Genomic DNA, 16790 nt, shown 5'->3' on the forward strand with positions numbered 1-16790 from the left:
AACTCTGTCACATCAGCCATCCCACAGCAAGGTGAACCAATCTTGATGAAAGACTGCTGTGTGTCCATCAAATAAAACAAAAGGATTCCAAAAGCACTGCCACCGACACTGGATGTGGCTCCGGCAGCCTTCGCGACAGTAAGTCAGAGATCACGGCATCCTGTCAGGGATAATGTGGAGCAGATCCAATAAATAAAAGAAGATTTTTTTTTATGTTGGCACTTTTATTTTAAATAAAAAGTGCAGGGTGTACAGTCTATGGTCTTACTCTAACCAAAGCTTCGCTGTGAGGACTTCAGAGTTGATGATCTAATGAAATTTCATTCCAGATCACAACCTTTGTTCAGACATCCCAGTAAAAACATGACAGTGGGCAAGAACATCATGCTCCCCAAAGGTTGGACTTGCAATCATCACATAACACAACCGCACTTGTTTCATTTATGCTGTCTGAAAGTTCTGAGACATCCTGTAGCTAGACAAGATCCCAAACTGCCTTTGTGGAGACTGACAGCATAAAAGCCTGACTTATAACAGTCAACTTCATCAGGTGGGGCAGATGGTCATATCCCAAGAACTTTGCTTTATAGTGAGAAGAAAGCTATCGGCAACAAGAACTCGTGATCTTTAACCCCTCCTCACACTGTAGGCATCAGTGGCGTAGAACGACACACTTGCAGTGCTTCGCTGCGTGCCAGTACACACTAAGAGTGTCTCATCTGCTGAGCGGCTTCTCCGACGTCCTCCTCACTTGACTCGCGAGATCACAAAATCCCTTGAAACCTTAAAGTAGGACTGGATAATAATTCAACAATGTCACAGCAAGAACAATCAATCAATCAACACTTTTTTTAAAATAAAGTGCCTTCCACAACCCTCTATGGGAGCCCAAGGTGCTAGACACAGCACATGAAGGTAAAAAAAAGAAAAAAAAACGCAGATGAAATTGTCCCAAAAGAACGATTCGTCCTTTGCTACGTTTGTTTTGGGAGCTGAGGCCAGTTCTTCAGCTGACAGAGCTTCACATTGTTTATTTTCCCATTTTTTCTTCCCAGTCCATAGCGCTGTTACGGGGCTGTGGCCGACTGGCCGTCAGTGTCTGCCGCTAACGCAATGTACCAGTGATGTAATCGGTCACAAACCAAACAGCACTTTATAGAGCTGGCTCTTGAGAGTCGCCCTGGTAGGAGGCAGCGTTCATATCAGAAGTCTCCAAAAGCAATACTGCTCACGCCCCCCTTTGGTTTAAAGCAGGAAAACACAAACTTCCCAACGTGTCTTTTGTCCCGCCCCCATGCTTGGAGATTTCTGCATTCCCCCCATCCACCACCAGCAGGCAAGACATGTTAAGTGTCCTGCCCAAGGGCACAACAGCAGCATTCTCCGGTGGAGTCTGGATCAAACCTGCAACCTTCTGATTACTGAACAACCCATTCTACCTCCTGAGACATGAAAAACACACCATTGCACTTCTCGATAGATGCTGCGAGTAAATAAGCGGTTAGGTCACACGTATTGACGTGATCGACATGGATATGAAATCGCATTGCTGCAATAGTCTTTTATTTTGAAAATTTCTGGAGGTTCTATACTTATACTGTATGTGATTTCCTGTCTAGCACAATGTTAACTACAAAAATTGACGCGTCCCTGCAGCAGCAGAACGCATTCCTGTCTTTAGCAGCATAGTGCCGTGCACTGCTTCTGGGACACGCTGGAAAATGTCCACGTCGCAGGAGGGTTGAATGACCCCCAAAGACTATAATGAATTTGATCTGAAGCAGTGACGTTCCACTGCCGTTCCACGCCACTGATGCTTCAGTGTGAAGCAGGGGTGGGACTCCACAGACTATACTCTTGATTATCTTGAGTGGTGCTCTAAGTTTTTGACGACATAAAAGATCTGGAAGTCCGACGCGTTGGCCTTTGTCAGCAGTGCAGATCTGCAAACTACAGAACCCAAGATCCCTGAACGATGGATTTCTTCAAGCTATCAACAAAGCTGTTGTTGACTAAAAGGACTTAGTCTAAGAACTCGTCAATGATAGTAAGAGATGAGAAACAACAGTGGTTCAGGCCATCAATGAAGCATCAGAACCTGAACATTAGTATGTCTTAGCGAATGAAATGATTGTATTTTCAAGCAGACTTTGCAGAATTGTATACCGTTCAGTTGTCTCTCATTTTGGTTTTTAAAAGGAGCAACAGTTTAATTCAGCCTGGTTTCAAACAGACTCGGGAGTTCAGAGAGTCCGTGGCTCCTGCAGATGTTTGGATCAAATCCATAAAAAGTAGACCTGAAATCAGAACAAGGGAGTCTTCTTCTGTCAAACGTGCATACTGATGAGTTCTTCTGAAGTAGAAGTTCTACAATGAGGCATTTTATCAGGATCCAAACAGATTTCTATGACTTAACTCTCTGATCCGATACAAAGGCTCCCAGTCGATGTCTCTCGCCGTCTGTTGATTCTCCGTCAGACATTGTTTGTTTGGTTTGAGGTACTTTGAAAGGGAATTAAATCATATGTTGGAACTGTGAGTGGAATTTGGGGGTTTAAAGACTGCAAAAGCAGACTGGAATCCTCATGTGGTTCCCAGGTCTTTGTTTCCAGAGTGACAATGATCCTCAAGTTTTTCTAGGGAACGACATTTAAAAATCCAACAAAAGACCTCTCAGTTTAAGTTGGTGGCACACCTTGAAGATTTACAGAAAGCCGTATGGAAAAGATCAAGCATCTAATGCAATCAGATCAGCATGCCCCCTAACATTTAATGTCACTTCTATGTGAACTTGATCTGTAAGGCGGCGTGTCTCCATCACCGCCTCCATCAGACACACACAGTTCAGCGGGCTTCATGTAGTGAATCAGAGCAAACACATTCACATGCAAACACCAATATAACCCAGTTCTATCTGGGCAGAAGCAGACGTGAGGTATCGAGGTTAATGCTCCCCTCTCGTGTTCCCACCAGCCCAGGTAATTTTGTTATTCTGTTTGTGCCCCCTGCCTACACCCACCCCTGTCTGTTGTAAATAATGGTACCGGCCCTGGGAGGAAGCAGGCATTTACTTGTACAAAACCTTGAGGAAATCCCTACCAATCCTCAGGGCTCACGTTCAGCAGCGCCCAAAACACAAAGGCTATGCAAATCTGCCCAGCCTGCGTTTATCTATCCTCGGTTTCCGTTTGCACCGCGGGAACCAGCATTGTGCCATGCGTGGCGATTATCGCGTGTAATTTACATAGAATACGCACAGGAAACAGTGTGCTGATCTCTAACAATGCAGGAAAGAGCCTCTATCGGCTCAGGAGCTATCTGACTGCACAGTAAAATTACAGGTTTAGCTGTGGGGTATTAAACCTACAAGGTGTTTTTTTTTATTTCTGCTGTTCAGGGAACACTATCTGCTCCAAATGCTGCTTGTTTATCTGCCTTGTTTGTTTTATAACCCAACTCCAGCGGCCCTTTTCCAAGAAGGCTGCATCTTCAGCTGGGCTAATCTGCCCTCTGCCTGTGTTTCCTTTGTCACTGAATCCATTTATCAACACAGCGAGGAGCAGCCAGATTGAGGAGGTGTGTAACAGCACAAAGTGTGTGTGTGTGTGTGTGTGTGTGTGTGTGTGTGTGTGTGTGTGTGTGTGTGTGTGTGTGTGTGTGTGTGTGTGTGTGTGTGTGACTGACTCAGCTGACATGAGACATGTTGTGAGTGTGAGGAATGGAAGTCATAACACTGCAGCACGGCTTCATCCATACAAAGGCTGGTACTGTAAGTACTCCATCAGGAACTTGAGACATGAGGGTGAGATGAGAGATCAAATTCCTGATGTGGATGCTTCACCTGCAGGGCTGCCAGGGGAGGAAAACACAGCTTTCTGCCTACCTTTAAACAGGGATCACTTTGAGGTCACTGTGCATAATGACTCACCCTCAGTTCTTACACTGGCTAAATGTTAAAGTGGATTTAAACCCATTTCGAACTGTGTTTCTGTGTAGCCAGCTTTCTTTTGTTTGGCAAAACAGAGTTTAGGTTTGAACGAATCCAAGTGCAAACGGCTAGTCTGAGCAAAGCCAAGATCAATGTGACTTGCTGCTGTCTTAAAGTGGCTCCGATCTCCAATGTGTCTCTGAGGTTCATTAAAATGCTATTCCATAAATCCTTACACCATGTTTTTAGGTGTAACATGGGTTATAGTTATTGAAGAAATCCTGCAGGACATGAACCCTGGATAAACAGAAAGTGCTAGAGCTGCAGCTGTTCATAATTAATCGCACAAATAACCAGAAATGCCTATGTAAGTATCCATGTAATGTAAAGTTGACTGAGGTGTAAAGGTTCATAAAAATGTTCACACGGAATGCTGTGAAACTGTGGAGACTGGAGAGGTTTTAAAGAATTAAAAGAATTTTGTATTGACTGTGCTTTGACTAGCTGATAGCTCACCAATCCAGAATATTTACTCAGTCTGTTTGGAAGGCCAGTAAGATACTAAACACACTTCTATTTGCAAAAAAACAGACAGAAAGGTACTTTTAGGGCACTTTTCTACAAAAGAGTTCTGATGTGTTTACATCAAGCACCCATGATTTTGCAATGAAATTGAAGCCAACAAGGAAGTGGCAAAAATTGCAGTTCCACCCTCATCCACTAGGGGCTGGCCACTGAAGTGAGCAAATCCTTATCGACTCCCATGTTAAAAAAAAGTCAATTTCATAGCAGAAATAAACATGTTTACTGCCTGGTTCCAAAATATTTTATTTATTTTTTTGGTTTAATAGATCTAGTTTACACTCATGACAACTCTGAGAGGGGTGAATTTTTGTGTAACTCCTCCGTTCAAGTGGAATTTACTGCTTAAACATCTGAATAATTGAGCATCAGAGCCACGTGACTTCAGAGCTAACTCTGGCGTCAGCCTCAGGTTAATAGATGTTTGGCCATTTTGACTCTCTGAACTTTAGTTTTGTCTGTGTGTTCATGTTTGGATGTTATTTATGGAATTATTTGGACACAGAGGGTGAGCTGTGGTTACTGACCGCACCAACGGCTCATCCATGCGAGCATTTTTCTCGCTAATAGTTTGCTGGTTGAAAGGGGGAAACCATTGTGCATTGACCATAACACTGCTTGGTCTAAGATGAGTTGAAATGTAATGTGTTGGTGTTGCTGCTGGGTAAGAAAAAGTAGAGCTACATATCTGACCGAGGATGGCGGAGGACATGGTGCTTCGCTGTTTCACCGTTGTCAAAGATCTGCGAGTCCACACTTGTCAACTCAAGTCTCGGTTCCGTGGGGCATCAACACAGCAGCGGACTCGTAGATCTTTGACCGTAGTGAACCAGCAAAACCTGATATTCTCGGTCAGCTGACCTAGTTATGATTTTGTTACTAAGAAGGCTGGAGGTGCCTTCACTTTGGGATTGCTCTAACGCAATTTTCTGGTTAAAAATACCCAAAAAAAAACTCCATTAGCTTCGGGTTAGCATGTAACTAATGTCCCGCTAATCTCCGATCATGGACAAGAGCTGACATAAAAGGCCATGGTGCCCAGCTACGATTGCAGTGGTCTGAGGCTCCACTTGTAATTTAACAGTTCCAGTCCATAATAGATCTCCACAGGTGACCAGCATGACTACAGCCTCGCACGGAAGCCAGTCTGCCACAAGGGTGGGATACCCCGAAGCCCTTCTTAGTTTTGGATTAGCTAAGTAGCTACATTGGTTCCACCCTCAGCTCCACCTCTTTTCCCATCTTTAGATTGTCTGGGTATGACGGGACGTGTGTCACGGTCAAAATGATGGTGGCCGGAACCACCCATTTGGGAACAAAACCTTATAATTCAAGCCTATGGACATGAATTGTCCAGTATATATGTTGATAGCTTACATTTGGAACTTAAGAATATTCAGCTAAAAATGTTAAATGTGTGGATAATTTGTTTAATCAGTACATTTGCAGCGGTCTCTAGTAAGAGTGAATGCCTTTAATGTCACACTCTGGGAAAAAAATGCTGTATGCGCCCGTTTCAGGTACTAGAAGTGAGCCTCATCAGAGCTGAGATTCAGACGGGATGATTTGAAATTGTGTTTCCTGATATTCTGACATCTTGCAACACGACTCTAACAGTGACTCAGTTTGCTTAGCAACATTGATGTTTTTTTCCCTCAAATAACACAAGCCTGGAGTTCTGCTGTGTGGTGGGGTTGCTAATGCTAATGGTTAGCTTTTACTAATGGAGACTTTCTCAGCTGTTTCCTGGACAATAAACCAATGACAGCCTTCCCTGTCGTGAGTCAAGATGGGTGAGTATAAGTGTGACGTGGGGTTAGGGTTTCATCTGTCAGGCTTTTTAAGTCCTAGATTTTCACTGACTGTTTTCTATCAGGAGCTAATGCAGGAGACAGGTGTGGGAAATTGCTTTCATGTTAATCCTGCATGAAAAACTCAGAGTGACCAGTTATAATCAGAATTTTTTTTATGGTTTTTCAGTGTTCCGCCTGGTGCTACTAATGCAACAAGATGGTTAAATGTTGCTGTGTTGGTCAAAAAGACCCCACAACTCTCTCATATGTTCTACAGTAAACAACAATTTCTACGTTTAAAAAAATGAAACCAGTTAATGAAAAGACTTTCTCCCAAAGTCCTGTTTGTTTGACCTTTTATCAATTTTTGAGCCCGTGCTTTTTTACACTTTGGGTTCAAATAATTGATGTTAGTCTACTCTGCGTTAAAAAAGTTTTGAAAATAACCTCTCTGTTGCCAAGCATCACGTCTGCAGTCACCCATCTGCTTCACTTCCAAGAAGAAAAGAAAAAAGCACACTGCCTTCATTTATATAACAGATTCTTTCAAAATGGCTCTAGTCACAAGCCTAGCATGAGTTTCTCACAGCACAATAGAGACCCTCGCAGGCTTATCATCCCAGTTAAATTTATCAGTTTAATCATCAGCTGTATGATGTGGCTCAGTCATCAGTTACAAGTATGACACAAGTGACTTTCCCACTTGGAAGCAGGCCTGTAACAGCACAAGAAACATTTTGGAATGGCACTTTTGCTGTGTCTACGTTAGGAATAACCATGAAAAGGAAATCCTGTTACACTGGGTTAGGATTTGACACGGATGTGAATGCTTTAATTTGCCCAAGAGCTAATTCTACAGAGCTCTGACTTATCCACGTTGAGTTTGGTGCACCGCCGTGACAAAAGAACACACAACCACATTTATACGACTGTTAACAACTGCTTTGGGGTTTATTTTACAATTGAGAAAGAAATCAAACAAACTAATTAGTGCTAAAAAGTTTTGTCAGGTTTTTAAAACAATATTGTCAATAAAACATTGAAATATATAGTCATTGTGCATCGCTTATTTATTTTTCCACACCATTTCATGCACCAAATTGGATGCAAGTATAATTAAAATCATTTCTGTAAACTGAGCCAAAGAAGCTTAATTTGTATCTTCTTTTTAAAAAAGGACATTTTGTAGCTCTACAGCATATATCTATGTACACCATCTGTTTTTATTTGTATTTTTTTTAATAATTTTTGTATATAAAATGACAATATAAAAGTTAGAGAATGCACACACCTTAACATACAAAGAATGTTGAGCCATTTCAAATGGGACGATATGTCTTATGGAGCACTGACTTTTCACTGGTGGTCATTTACATGTAACGGACTGATCTCTTTACAGCTGAAAGTGACACAATTTAGAAAGAGAAAGTTGTAACAAACCATACAACTGGAAAACTGCTAGAAAGTGAGACTTCACAGCAAAGAAATGTTTGTTTGTCTTTTTTTTTTGTTTGAGCAAACTTGCATACAAATGGCCATCACTTTCATTGATTGACTGAAAACAAGAAGCAGCATTTTCCAAATGATCTTTTTTTCCCTCCAAACACTGACAAGTTTAATTGTCAGGCCGTTTATCACCTAAAGCCATTGTAGTGACAGAAAACCAAGGAGACGAGTGGGGAGGGCGGGAATGAGAATCCTTGATTTTTTTTTTTCTTCAAATCAGGTTTTGACAAATGTAAGAAGTTCTCTTCACAAATTCAAAATTTAACTGTCTAAGGTGCTACTGTACTTCAGTCTTTCGGGATATCCATTCACTCTTTTGGCGTATACATTTAATGTTTATCATCAAGTATTTTACAGTTCTCTCATCTGCTAATTCTGCCCACTCACTTTCACCGTCGAAGCAGTAGTTGTATTTTTTGCAATGAAAAGATTAAATCTCGTCTTTAACCTTGTTTCACTAAAATACATGCACAGATCAGACAAATAGCATATAAATATTTTACAAAATAAGTGTAAAAAAAGCTTGGCAAAACAAAACAAAAAAACAACATCAAAAGAAATGGTCCAGTCAGGCAGTTGTCACAACTAAAAATAGTAAGACTGAAATTTCTCTCATTTTTTTCTGGCGGCTCAGTTCGGCCCAGTGCAGTAACTGTGAACAAAGTCATTTTAGTGCAATGAAATTCTAGTCAGTTCCACAGCTGTCAGTCTCTCCCCTCAGCAGCTCACGGACTTGCTTGATTAAACTTTCTCCATTTTGTCGAGCTTCTCTAGTTTCTCCAGAGCAGTGACAAACACCAGGTGGTCCTCCGGAGACTTGCCGTGGGTCTTGCTAAGGTGCAGTTTGACTGCGTGTTTGCTGACAAATGTCCGATTGCAAAGTCTGCACTGGTACACGGAGCCTGTGTCGTCCTCTGGTGTGGTCAAAGCTGACAGCGGGCTGCCGAATGTCATTTTGTCTGTGATCACCTTTGAGACAGCCTGCTGCTCTCGTAGGTGCTCCGCTGACAGTTTGGACAGGTCCTTCAGGCTGAAGCCCAGGTGAGACTCCAGGTGGCTGATGTAGGAGGAAGGAGTCCTGAACTGAGAGGCACAGTCACCACACAGGAACACTGGCTGGCATGAGTCCATGTTCTTGAGAAACTTGGTGCCCCCAGTCCGTCTCAGCTGATACTTCACATTAGCCAGCCAGTGAGATATGGTTGTCATGGAGAGGCCTGTGAATTTACAGATGTGGACCCTTTCTTGAGGGCCCAGGTCAGTCATTGCGTAACGACCCTCTGGGGTCTCCCTCAGGCTTGACGCAAACTGTGCCTGCAGGATGAGGAGATGCTGAGGATTCCAGTTGGACTGCCTCCCTTTCCTTTTCTGCACCGGAGAGAGGTCCTCCAAGGCATCCTCAAACGCACTGCCGTCTGCATCGGACTTCTCTGAGATAGACGAAGGGGTGGAAGATTTTGGCGTCAGCCTTCCTGTGAGGTTTTTTACCATATCTGAAATGTCCATCAAAGCATTCTCTCTCAGAGGAGAGGAGATTGATTCAGAGAGGGAAATAAGAGGCTTGTTGCCGTTGACACTATTATTGGACAAGAGCACACTGCTGCTACTGTTGGTGCTATTGGTAGCAGACTTGTTTTTACTCAGGTCTATGGGCTGGTCGTTGTTTTCATACAGGTGATAGTGGTTGATGGGCTCAGCTGACTTGCCCTGAGCAGTTGGGTTGAAAGCTGGTTTATCCATCATGCTGTTGCTGATTTTGTAAAGCATAGACAGTGGATCTGCAGCTGGGCTTACCGATTTGGAAGCCTTTCCCAGATGTGTGTTCATGATTGACTGGAGTGCGCTGAGAGGGTTGATGAAAGGACTTTCGGGTGAGTGATCAGTGATAATGCCAAGACTGTTGCCATTGGTTATCGGAGATTGACATGCCTCAGAGCCACTCTTTGAATGGCAGTTGTGGCCGTCCACTAGGCTCTCTTTGGGCTCCTTCTTACAGACAATCTCCGAGTCTATATTACCTTGACTGACACTGCTCATGCCAGATGATTTACCTACAGAAAGGTCATTTGGAGATGGTAATTGCTCTCTCTGCTCTCTCAGTGCAGGAGAAGGGGATTTAACTAAAGATGGAGGCCTGGATCGCTCCAGACTCACCATCTTCTCCTCCTTTTCTTTCTTCACAGTGGCAGCTTTACCTGTCACTTTTTCCACAAGCTCCTCCATGGCAGTGACATTGCTCCTGAGGGGAGTTGGGGAGGAAGGGCTTCGAGGGGAGTGGATGACCGAGTTAGGGTCACCCACGAGACCTCGTAGCCCACTATTAAACATCGGCTGCATCTGGACACTCTGGACTGTTGGCGGCAGAACAGTAGCTGAATTCTTCATGGCACCCTGCAGCTGGTAGGCTGCATGAATGCTAGGGTAACCACCCCAAGTGGGTGTGCCTGTCTGGGCCTTGCTGATGGCGCTGGATACAGTGTTTTCAAGGGATTTAAGAATATCCAAACCCTCCTTAGGTGTCTCCTCTAGATCTTCTTCTCTAAGGTACTTATAAGACTTGGTTTCAGTTTCTGATTTCTCACTTAAATCATCTTTCTCCTCTTTAATTTTTCTCTCCACTAGCTCACATCCTTCCATTTTTTCATCCTCAACTCCTTCTCGCTTTTCTTCTGAGCCAGAAGACAGTGCCGGGGACACTGGCTGGGACTTAACGCTACTAGGAACTGGGAGTCTAGTGGTGGTTGGTGGTAGTGGGATGGACTGAATCTTTTCTTCCACTACTGGATCAAACACCAGCTGCTTGCCCTTCTTGGATGCAGAGTTTGTGACCTTCAGAAAGTGACCTGTGACCATCATGTGGGCAGTCAGTTGTTGTAATGTGTCATGTGAGCTTCCGCACTCCATGCACTTGAGGATTTGCGCTTTGCGAGCTTCAAACTGCCACGTGTAGCTGGCACCATTTTGGTAGCCGTAGCGATTGTTTGGCGTTACATATGGGTTAGCTGCAGCTTTTACGTCTTTGCCTACATCCCCAAGAGAAACACTACCACCCCCGCCAGCATGAAAAGAGTCTGGGGAGCATGGGGAGACTATAGCATCTTGAATAGCACGCTTTTTAGCTGAAGTTGGCACCAGTTTAGTAGCCAGGGCTGGCACTGGTTCTTTGAGAGGCACTTTCTGGTAATGCTTGGTCTTGATCATATGAACGCTGAGATCTTGTAGAGACTCAAAAGAGTGGCCACAGTACATGCACTTAAGAACTTTCTGAGCATCCTCTTTCCCTTCCATCTCCATCAAGGAACGCTTACGTGGTTTGGACCAGCGCTTCCCCTGATCCTCCTCTTTGTCCTTGTTGTCATCTCGATAGTGGCCCGTCTCATTCATATGGACGGTCAGACCCACCAGTGTGTCATAGGCAGCACTGCAGTCTTTGCAGCGAAACTTACTTGCTCCAGTAAATACCGAGCCATACAGCTTGTTGTTTTGCCGGTAGAGCTGCACTGTGCTAAAGAGGCTGGGTTCAGGTAAAAGGTGGTAGGGGGTCTGCTGGAGAGTTTTTGCAAGTGCTGCCTGGTGCCAGTCATAGGCCACACCGCTACCATTGCTGGCCCCACCGCTGCTGCTCCCACTGCTGCTGGTTGCGCTGTGGTTGCTAGCAGAGCTAGCTGTTGTGCCATTCGTATTGGCACTCAGGCTGCTTGTGTGGTTGACAGTGGGGGTGGAGGTTTTACCATTGTGGTGACTACTAGCCACGTTGACCCCACTACTTTTGTTTGTGGTAGTAGTTGAGATAGAGGAAGCAGGTATAGGCTCTGGGGTTGAGAGTGAAGTGTTAACACTGCCAACAGCAGCAGTAGGTTTAGATTTCATGATGTCCATTGTAATGCTAGACCAAGAGGCATCAGAGATGAGATTTGCATAGACGGCTTTCATCTTTGCCAGACTATCCTGGAAAGACAAGCCGTTGTTGGGACGGAAAGGCAGAGCAAGGCCTTCCCTCTCCTGGCCGTCTCTGGAGGGGGTGCTCTTGAAGTCCGCAATTCGGTCACTAGCATCACTGAGTGGAGACCCATATCCGGCATCGGGGTTAGTACCATTGCTGAGTGGAGAGTCTCTGTAGCTAGGGGCCTGGCCTCCATCCACATCTTCCTCTTCCTCATTGCACAAGAACTCAGTGTCCTGGCCGTCTAATGAGAGGCCATCATCCTGCAGGTGCTCTTCCTCATCATGAGAGGCTGTCTTAAGCTCATCTTCAGGCATGTACGCTGGAACACAGAGAAAGAGAGAGGAAAAAGAGGTCAGCCCAGTCAAATAAAACATTTACAGCACACTAACAGGACCACCGACAAAATCACACACTGAATGAACACTCAGTGGTAGAAACAGTAGGCTTTTATTCTTATCCAGTATGTGCATCTGTATGCAAGCATGCATGAGTTTGTGCTTTTTACACACACACACACACACACACACACACACACACACACACACACACACACACACACACACACACACACACACACACACACACACGCACGTACACAGGCTGTGATGAAAAAAGGCTCAAAGGAAAAAAGGTAAACTAATCACTGAGCTATGGACAGTTGTCCTTTTCTTTTCTAACTTTCTATTCTTCCTCACATGTCTCATGTTCCCCAGGAAACAACTGGCTTTACGGCCTTCCAGCTGCACGCTTACATATTCATTTGATCCTTTCTGTCTTCCCCAAGCTTCACTGCATCTCACTCATTTAGTCCGTGGATCTCAGCTCCTAACACTTTAAGGTTATGAATCCAATCGGGGATGAACGAAAAACCAGAGTGCCACTTTGGAGGAGGTGTTTCTAATCTAGTCTTATGAGATGGATGCCCTTCCTGTATCAGCTATACATTTGAGCCAACATTAGAGCCACAATGCTAACAAAAGTACAAACTGAGAGACTGATATGTTAAAACTGAAAAAGAGAGACTTGTACATTTTTGTGACTGCTCTAACTAGTTAAGAAAGTCAGCACCAGTAAGCAAGAGAGTAAAGAAGAGATAACAACCAAATGAGAAGATGATGCAGTGAAGAACGAAAAAAGTGAGCTGGAGGAGGTGGAGAGAATGGGGTGTAAGAGAAAAGAGAGAGAGAAGTAGGAGAGTGAAGCAGGGAGACAGGAAAGACAGCCCCCTAGTTTCTTCCTTTATCTCCTTCCTGCATGGTGAGATGTGTGTCCTAGATGCCAGTATCAGTCTCTCCTGATGAAACAGATGTGCTGTCAACTTCAAACGGCACGCTAACCTGTCACATCATAATCTAAGTGGACATAATACCTGATATATATACACTGGCACCATTTACTGCTGCCTGAGAGGAGATGGGTGGAGGAGGTGGGGGAGGTGAGCAGCTGTACTATCAACTGTGACTGCATGATGATGCGTGCATGTGAGTGCCTCTTTAAGCACCAGCTTTGCCTGCACACTTCCCTCCCCATGCCTATGTATTTTGCAGCTCGCATGTATTTGCTTTTACATCGCAGAGCTGAAGCCAGCAGCCATAGTGTCGCCTATAAGTTTGAGTTTGTTGTGCGCTGCTGATACATCCCCTTCCCAAATGAGCAACACACTCCCCTAACACATGACAAGATTTCTGTGAAATGAGAGCACTACAGGAGAACCTGGCTGTGCTTCAATCCATCTGACAGACTGAGACCGAGACAGTTTCTAAAACTCCTGAAAATCCCTAACACAGCAGATTAGCATTATGCGCTGTTCTCTCTACAACGCATCTGCAGAGTGTCTCCTGTTACAGTGCCTCTCCTCTCACTAACACTTTCAGAGGGGCAGGCTATCAACATGTTTATTACACCTAAACCACTCTGCAGAATGGTTATCCGTTTTTTTACAGTACATACTGCAGGAATTACCTACGTGAGTAACTCATCTGTGGCCCGAAAACAGCCCAAACACACACACACACACACACACACACACACACACAGAAGGAGAGCAGTTGGAGAAGCAGCAGATCAGAACTATCCCTGGGTGAGTGACAAAACACAGACTGCAGTAGGGAGGGGCTTCGAACGATGAGCAGGTCGCCAAGGAACCCTTTGACGATCCCTGTCAATCAATTTCTGTCCTGCCATGTTGGCATGGAAACAACAAAGAGGGAGATATCAAAAGCACACAGACAAAAGACTGGCAGACACAGACATCTGTAAAAATCACAGGCAGCCAGTGGACGGTTTTGCACACCATAAATGTACAATATTAGGGATGAAATGCGGCTAGCGTGGGTCTGATCACTTCATCTGCACAAAAAGATGCTGCGTGTCCTCAGCCAGGATGCCAAAAAAGAGAGGAATAAAGATGAGAATGTGTTAGGAGCTTCACATCAGCTCAATCAGCATGACTTGAAGATGCATATTTCTGACTGGCGAGCAGATTAAGCTCCCATTCTCTCGTCCTGGATGCACATATGCGGAGCAACACCGGCAGTGGAGGGGCGGGCTCGGGAAGAGGTAGGGGGCTGGCGCCCCGTCCCCGGCGGTTTGGTTTGCAGAATGGGTGATGCCTGTGAGCAGGGCCATCTGCACTGGCGCCAAAGCGCCTGTCACTTTTGCTCGGGGACGTGCCGCCATCAAGAAGACAGGCAGCTGCGTGGCCAGGATAAGACTGCAGTCTCACTGTCAGAAGCTGCAGCAATCAAGCCCACCAGCAGCCACTCCAGATCACCACCAACACACTCAGAGGAAGCAAGAATTAGCACCCTGATGTCACCGATCTCCATGTACCCTGCGTGTAAAGCTGATGCAGTATTAATAAAAAGGAATCTTAATTAGAATAAGCACTAAAGGAGTTTGAATTAGCCTCTGTGTGCATTGCGAAGAGCTCTTATAAAAATGAGTACCACACAGTAATGTTGGTACTTAAGCTCCACTGGGTTTTGTGTCTTAGGCTACAGAAATAACCAACTTTAGACGACAGACACAACTTTTAGTACAAATGAAAGCTTCATTAGAACTCAAGAATGTCTTTTCTTATTCTAATTTAAATGAAAATGTTCCTGAAGAACTACCCAAATACTGCACCACCAACCACCCTTGGATTGTAATTGATTTTATTGATAATAAAAAAAGGGGGAATCTACTGAACACATTTGTTTTTCTACATTTAGATTTTGTGAGGAGGTGCAGGGATACGACAGGACAGAGCAACTGCAGCTTCCCGTGGTAAACTATCAAATAGGACTTTTATCACTTTTATCTGCAAAACGCCACCGGTAAATGCCTCGATTTCAACGGGATGGATCAGTTCTGAAGCCTTTTCTCTCGTAAGCAATGCATGACTTGATTTTTGTAAATACACCAACTAAAACACTAGACTCATCCACATTTTCTGGCAACGAGCAAAGCAGAAACACATCGCTCCTTTTCAAAACTTTGCTATCTCCCCTCCCTTCCTCCCCGATTTTTTGTTTTCTCCCTTTTCTTTGCTGAGAGTCTGCTGGTTGTTAAATCAATATAAGTCTCTGTCAGGCCCGAGGAGCTTCACCATTTGGCCGCTGTCAAAGCCAAACAAACCAGATAAGAAAGGCAGGAAGGCGATGAGACGAGAGTGAAAGAGAGGGAGAGAGAAAGGGAAAAGATGGGAGTGAATCTGTTAGGCTTCCCCTCACCACCACCTCCTCCACCAGCCACGTTTCTCTGACACCCCTCCTTCTATTTATTTACACACATTTCTTTATTTATTTGATGTGGGTTTGGGAAGAGGGGGCAATCACTGCAGTCATTTGCGGCACTAATGTCCAATCACGCACCCCTTCACTCATGTGATTTAGGCAGTGCAGGAGTGGGCCTGTGGCGGGGAATACTGTGGGGGGGGGGGGGGGGGGGGGGTAGGTAGGTGTGGGTTTGAGGGGGAGGCGGGCGGAGGCCGTTTAGGCTGGCCTCTAATAGGAAACTGGCAGTCTTATTCCTTCCCCAGATTCTGTTTGTCACCCCGCTCTCCATTACGTGCCTCTCAACCCTGATGGCTTTGGACAGGAGCTGATCAAAAAGCCATCGCTTGACCTACACGCCGTGGCAGAATGAGACTCGCGCCCGGCACAGGCAGAGGGTGAGATGAGACGCAGCGGGAGAGGGAGGCGGGGTGTATGTGAGTGTATGGTGCAGGGAGGAGGAGGAGGAGGGAGGCGAAGGAGGGGGGCGATAGCTCTCGGGCTGGGACAAGAGGGCTGTAAATAAAATGACATTATTATTTCCTCTGTCCCGTCATGTAGAAAAGCCAATTATGGTAATGCTGCTGCCGGCGTGTCAGAGGGAATGCTGGGATGTGCTTCCCGTGAAGCGGCTAACATGAGAGCAATGCCCTGATCAGGAACACGGGCCCGGTCTGACAAGAGAGTGAACAGATAGGGAAACGAAGACGAGGAGGAGGGAGAAACAAAAGAGCTCGGCTGGCTGTGTGGGCCTCCTTTTCCACACCCATAAATACCGAGCCATCTGCGACAGGGATAAAGGATAAAGATCCGGAGTCGGGACTTTGATGTGTGCATTCACGCTGTCATAATTCGGCTGCACTGAGACGAGGAAATCTCTGTTGTTAAAGAAAAATCAACAAGTAAGAAGGAAAATCTACGAGGATGAAACGTTTTGCTCCCCTAATACGAAAAAGATGAAAAGCTATCAGCAGAAAGGGGCACCCACCACACCCCAGACTTCGATGAGATGAATTATGCAAAGACAACGAGGAAAGAGCCGGAAATTGAGGATGAATCCGATCATTTACTTTAGGAGTTAATTCATTCTCAATCTGGTCTTAAGGCTTCTACCGCCTCGCTCCTCTTGGAATTCCTCCCGCATCTGATGGGAGAGCTTTCCTTTGCTACCTTTCACTCCCCTCCTTTCTCCTCGCCCCCACCCTGCCCTTCTCTTCAGCCTCGCTCACACGCCCACATGGGCCCCTCCCAAGCGGAATAATGGGAGCATATGGCCT

At 45.1% G+C, this 16790-nt stretch overlaps 1 protein-coding gene across 3 annotated transcripts in view; it reads right to left on the minus strand.

Annotated features, from left to right (window-relative positions):
- Positions 1 to 7223: 7223 nt before the first annotated feature.
- Positions 7224 to 16790, minus strand: part of LOC107378942 (teashirt homolog 1) — a 37874-nt gene continuing 28307 nt past the window's right edge. For all 3 annotated transcript variants that reach the window (XM_070550931.1, XM_070550930.1, XM_070550932.1), the window contains one exon: positions 7224 to 12074. In XM_070550931.1, coding sequence (XP_070407032.1) covers positions 8551 to 12074 — 3524 coding nt within the window. In that variant the 3' untranslated portion in view covers positions 7224 to 8550. The remainder of the gene's footprint in view (positions 12075 to 16790) is intronic.

This window comes from Nothobranchius furzeri, chromosome 5, assembly GCF_043380555.1.
Source record: "Nothobranchius furzeri strain GRZ-AD chromosome 5, NfurGRZ-RIMD1, whole genome shotgun sequence".
Classification (NCBI taxonomy): domain Eukaryota; kingdom Metazoa; phylum Chordata; class Actinopteri; order Cyprinodontiformes; family Nothobranchiidae; genus Nothobranchius; species Nothobranchius furzeri.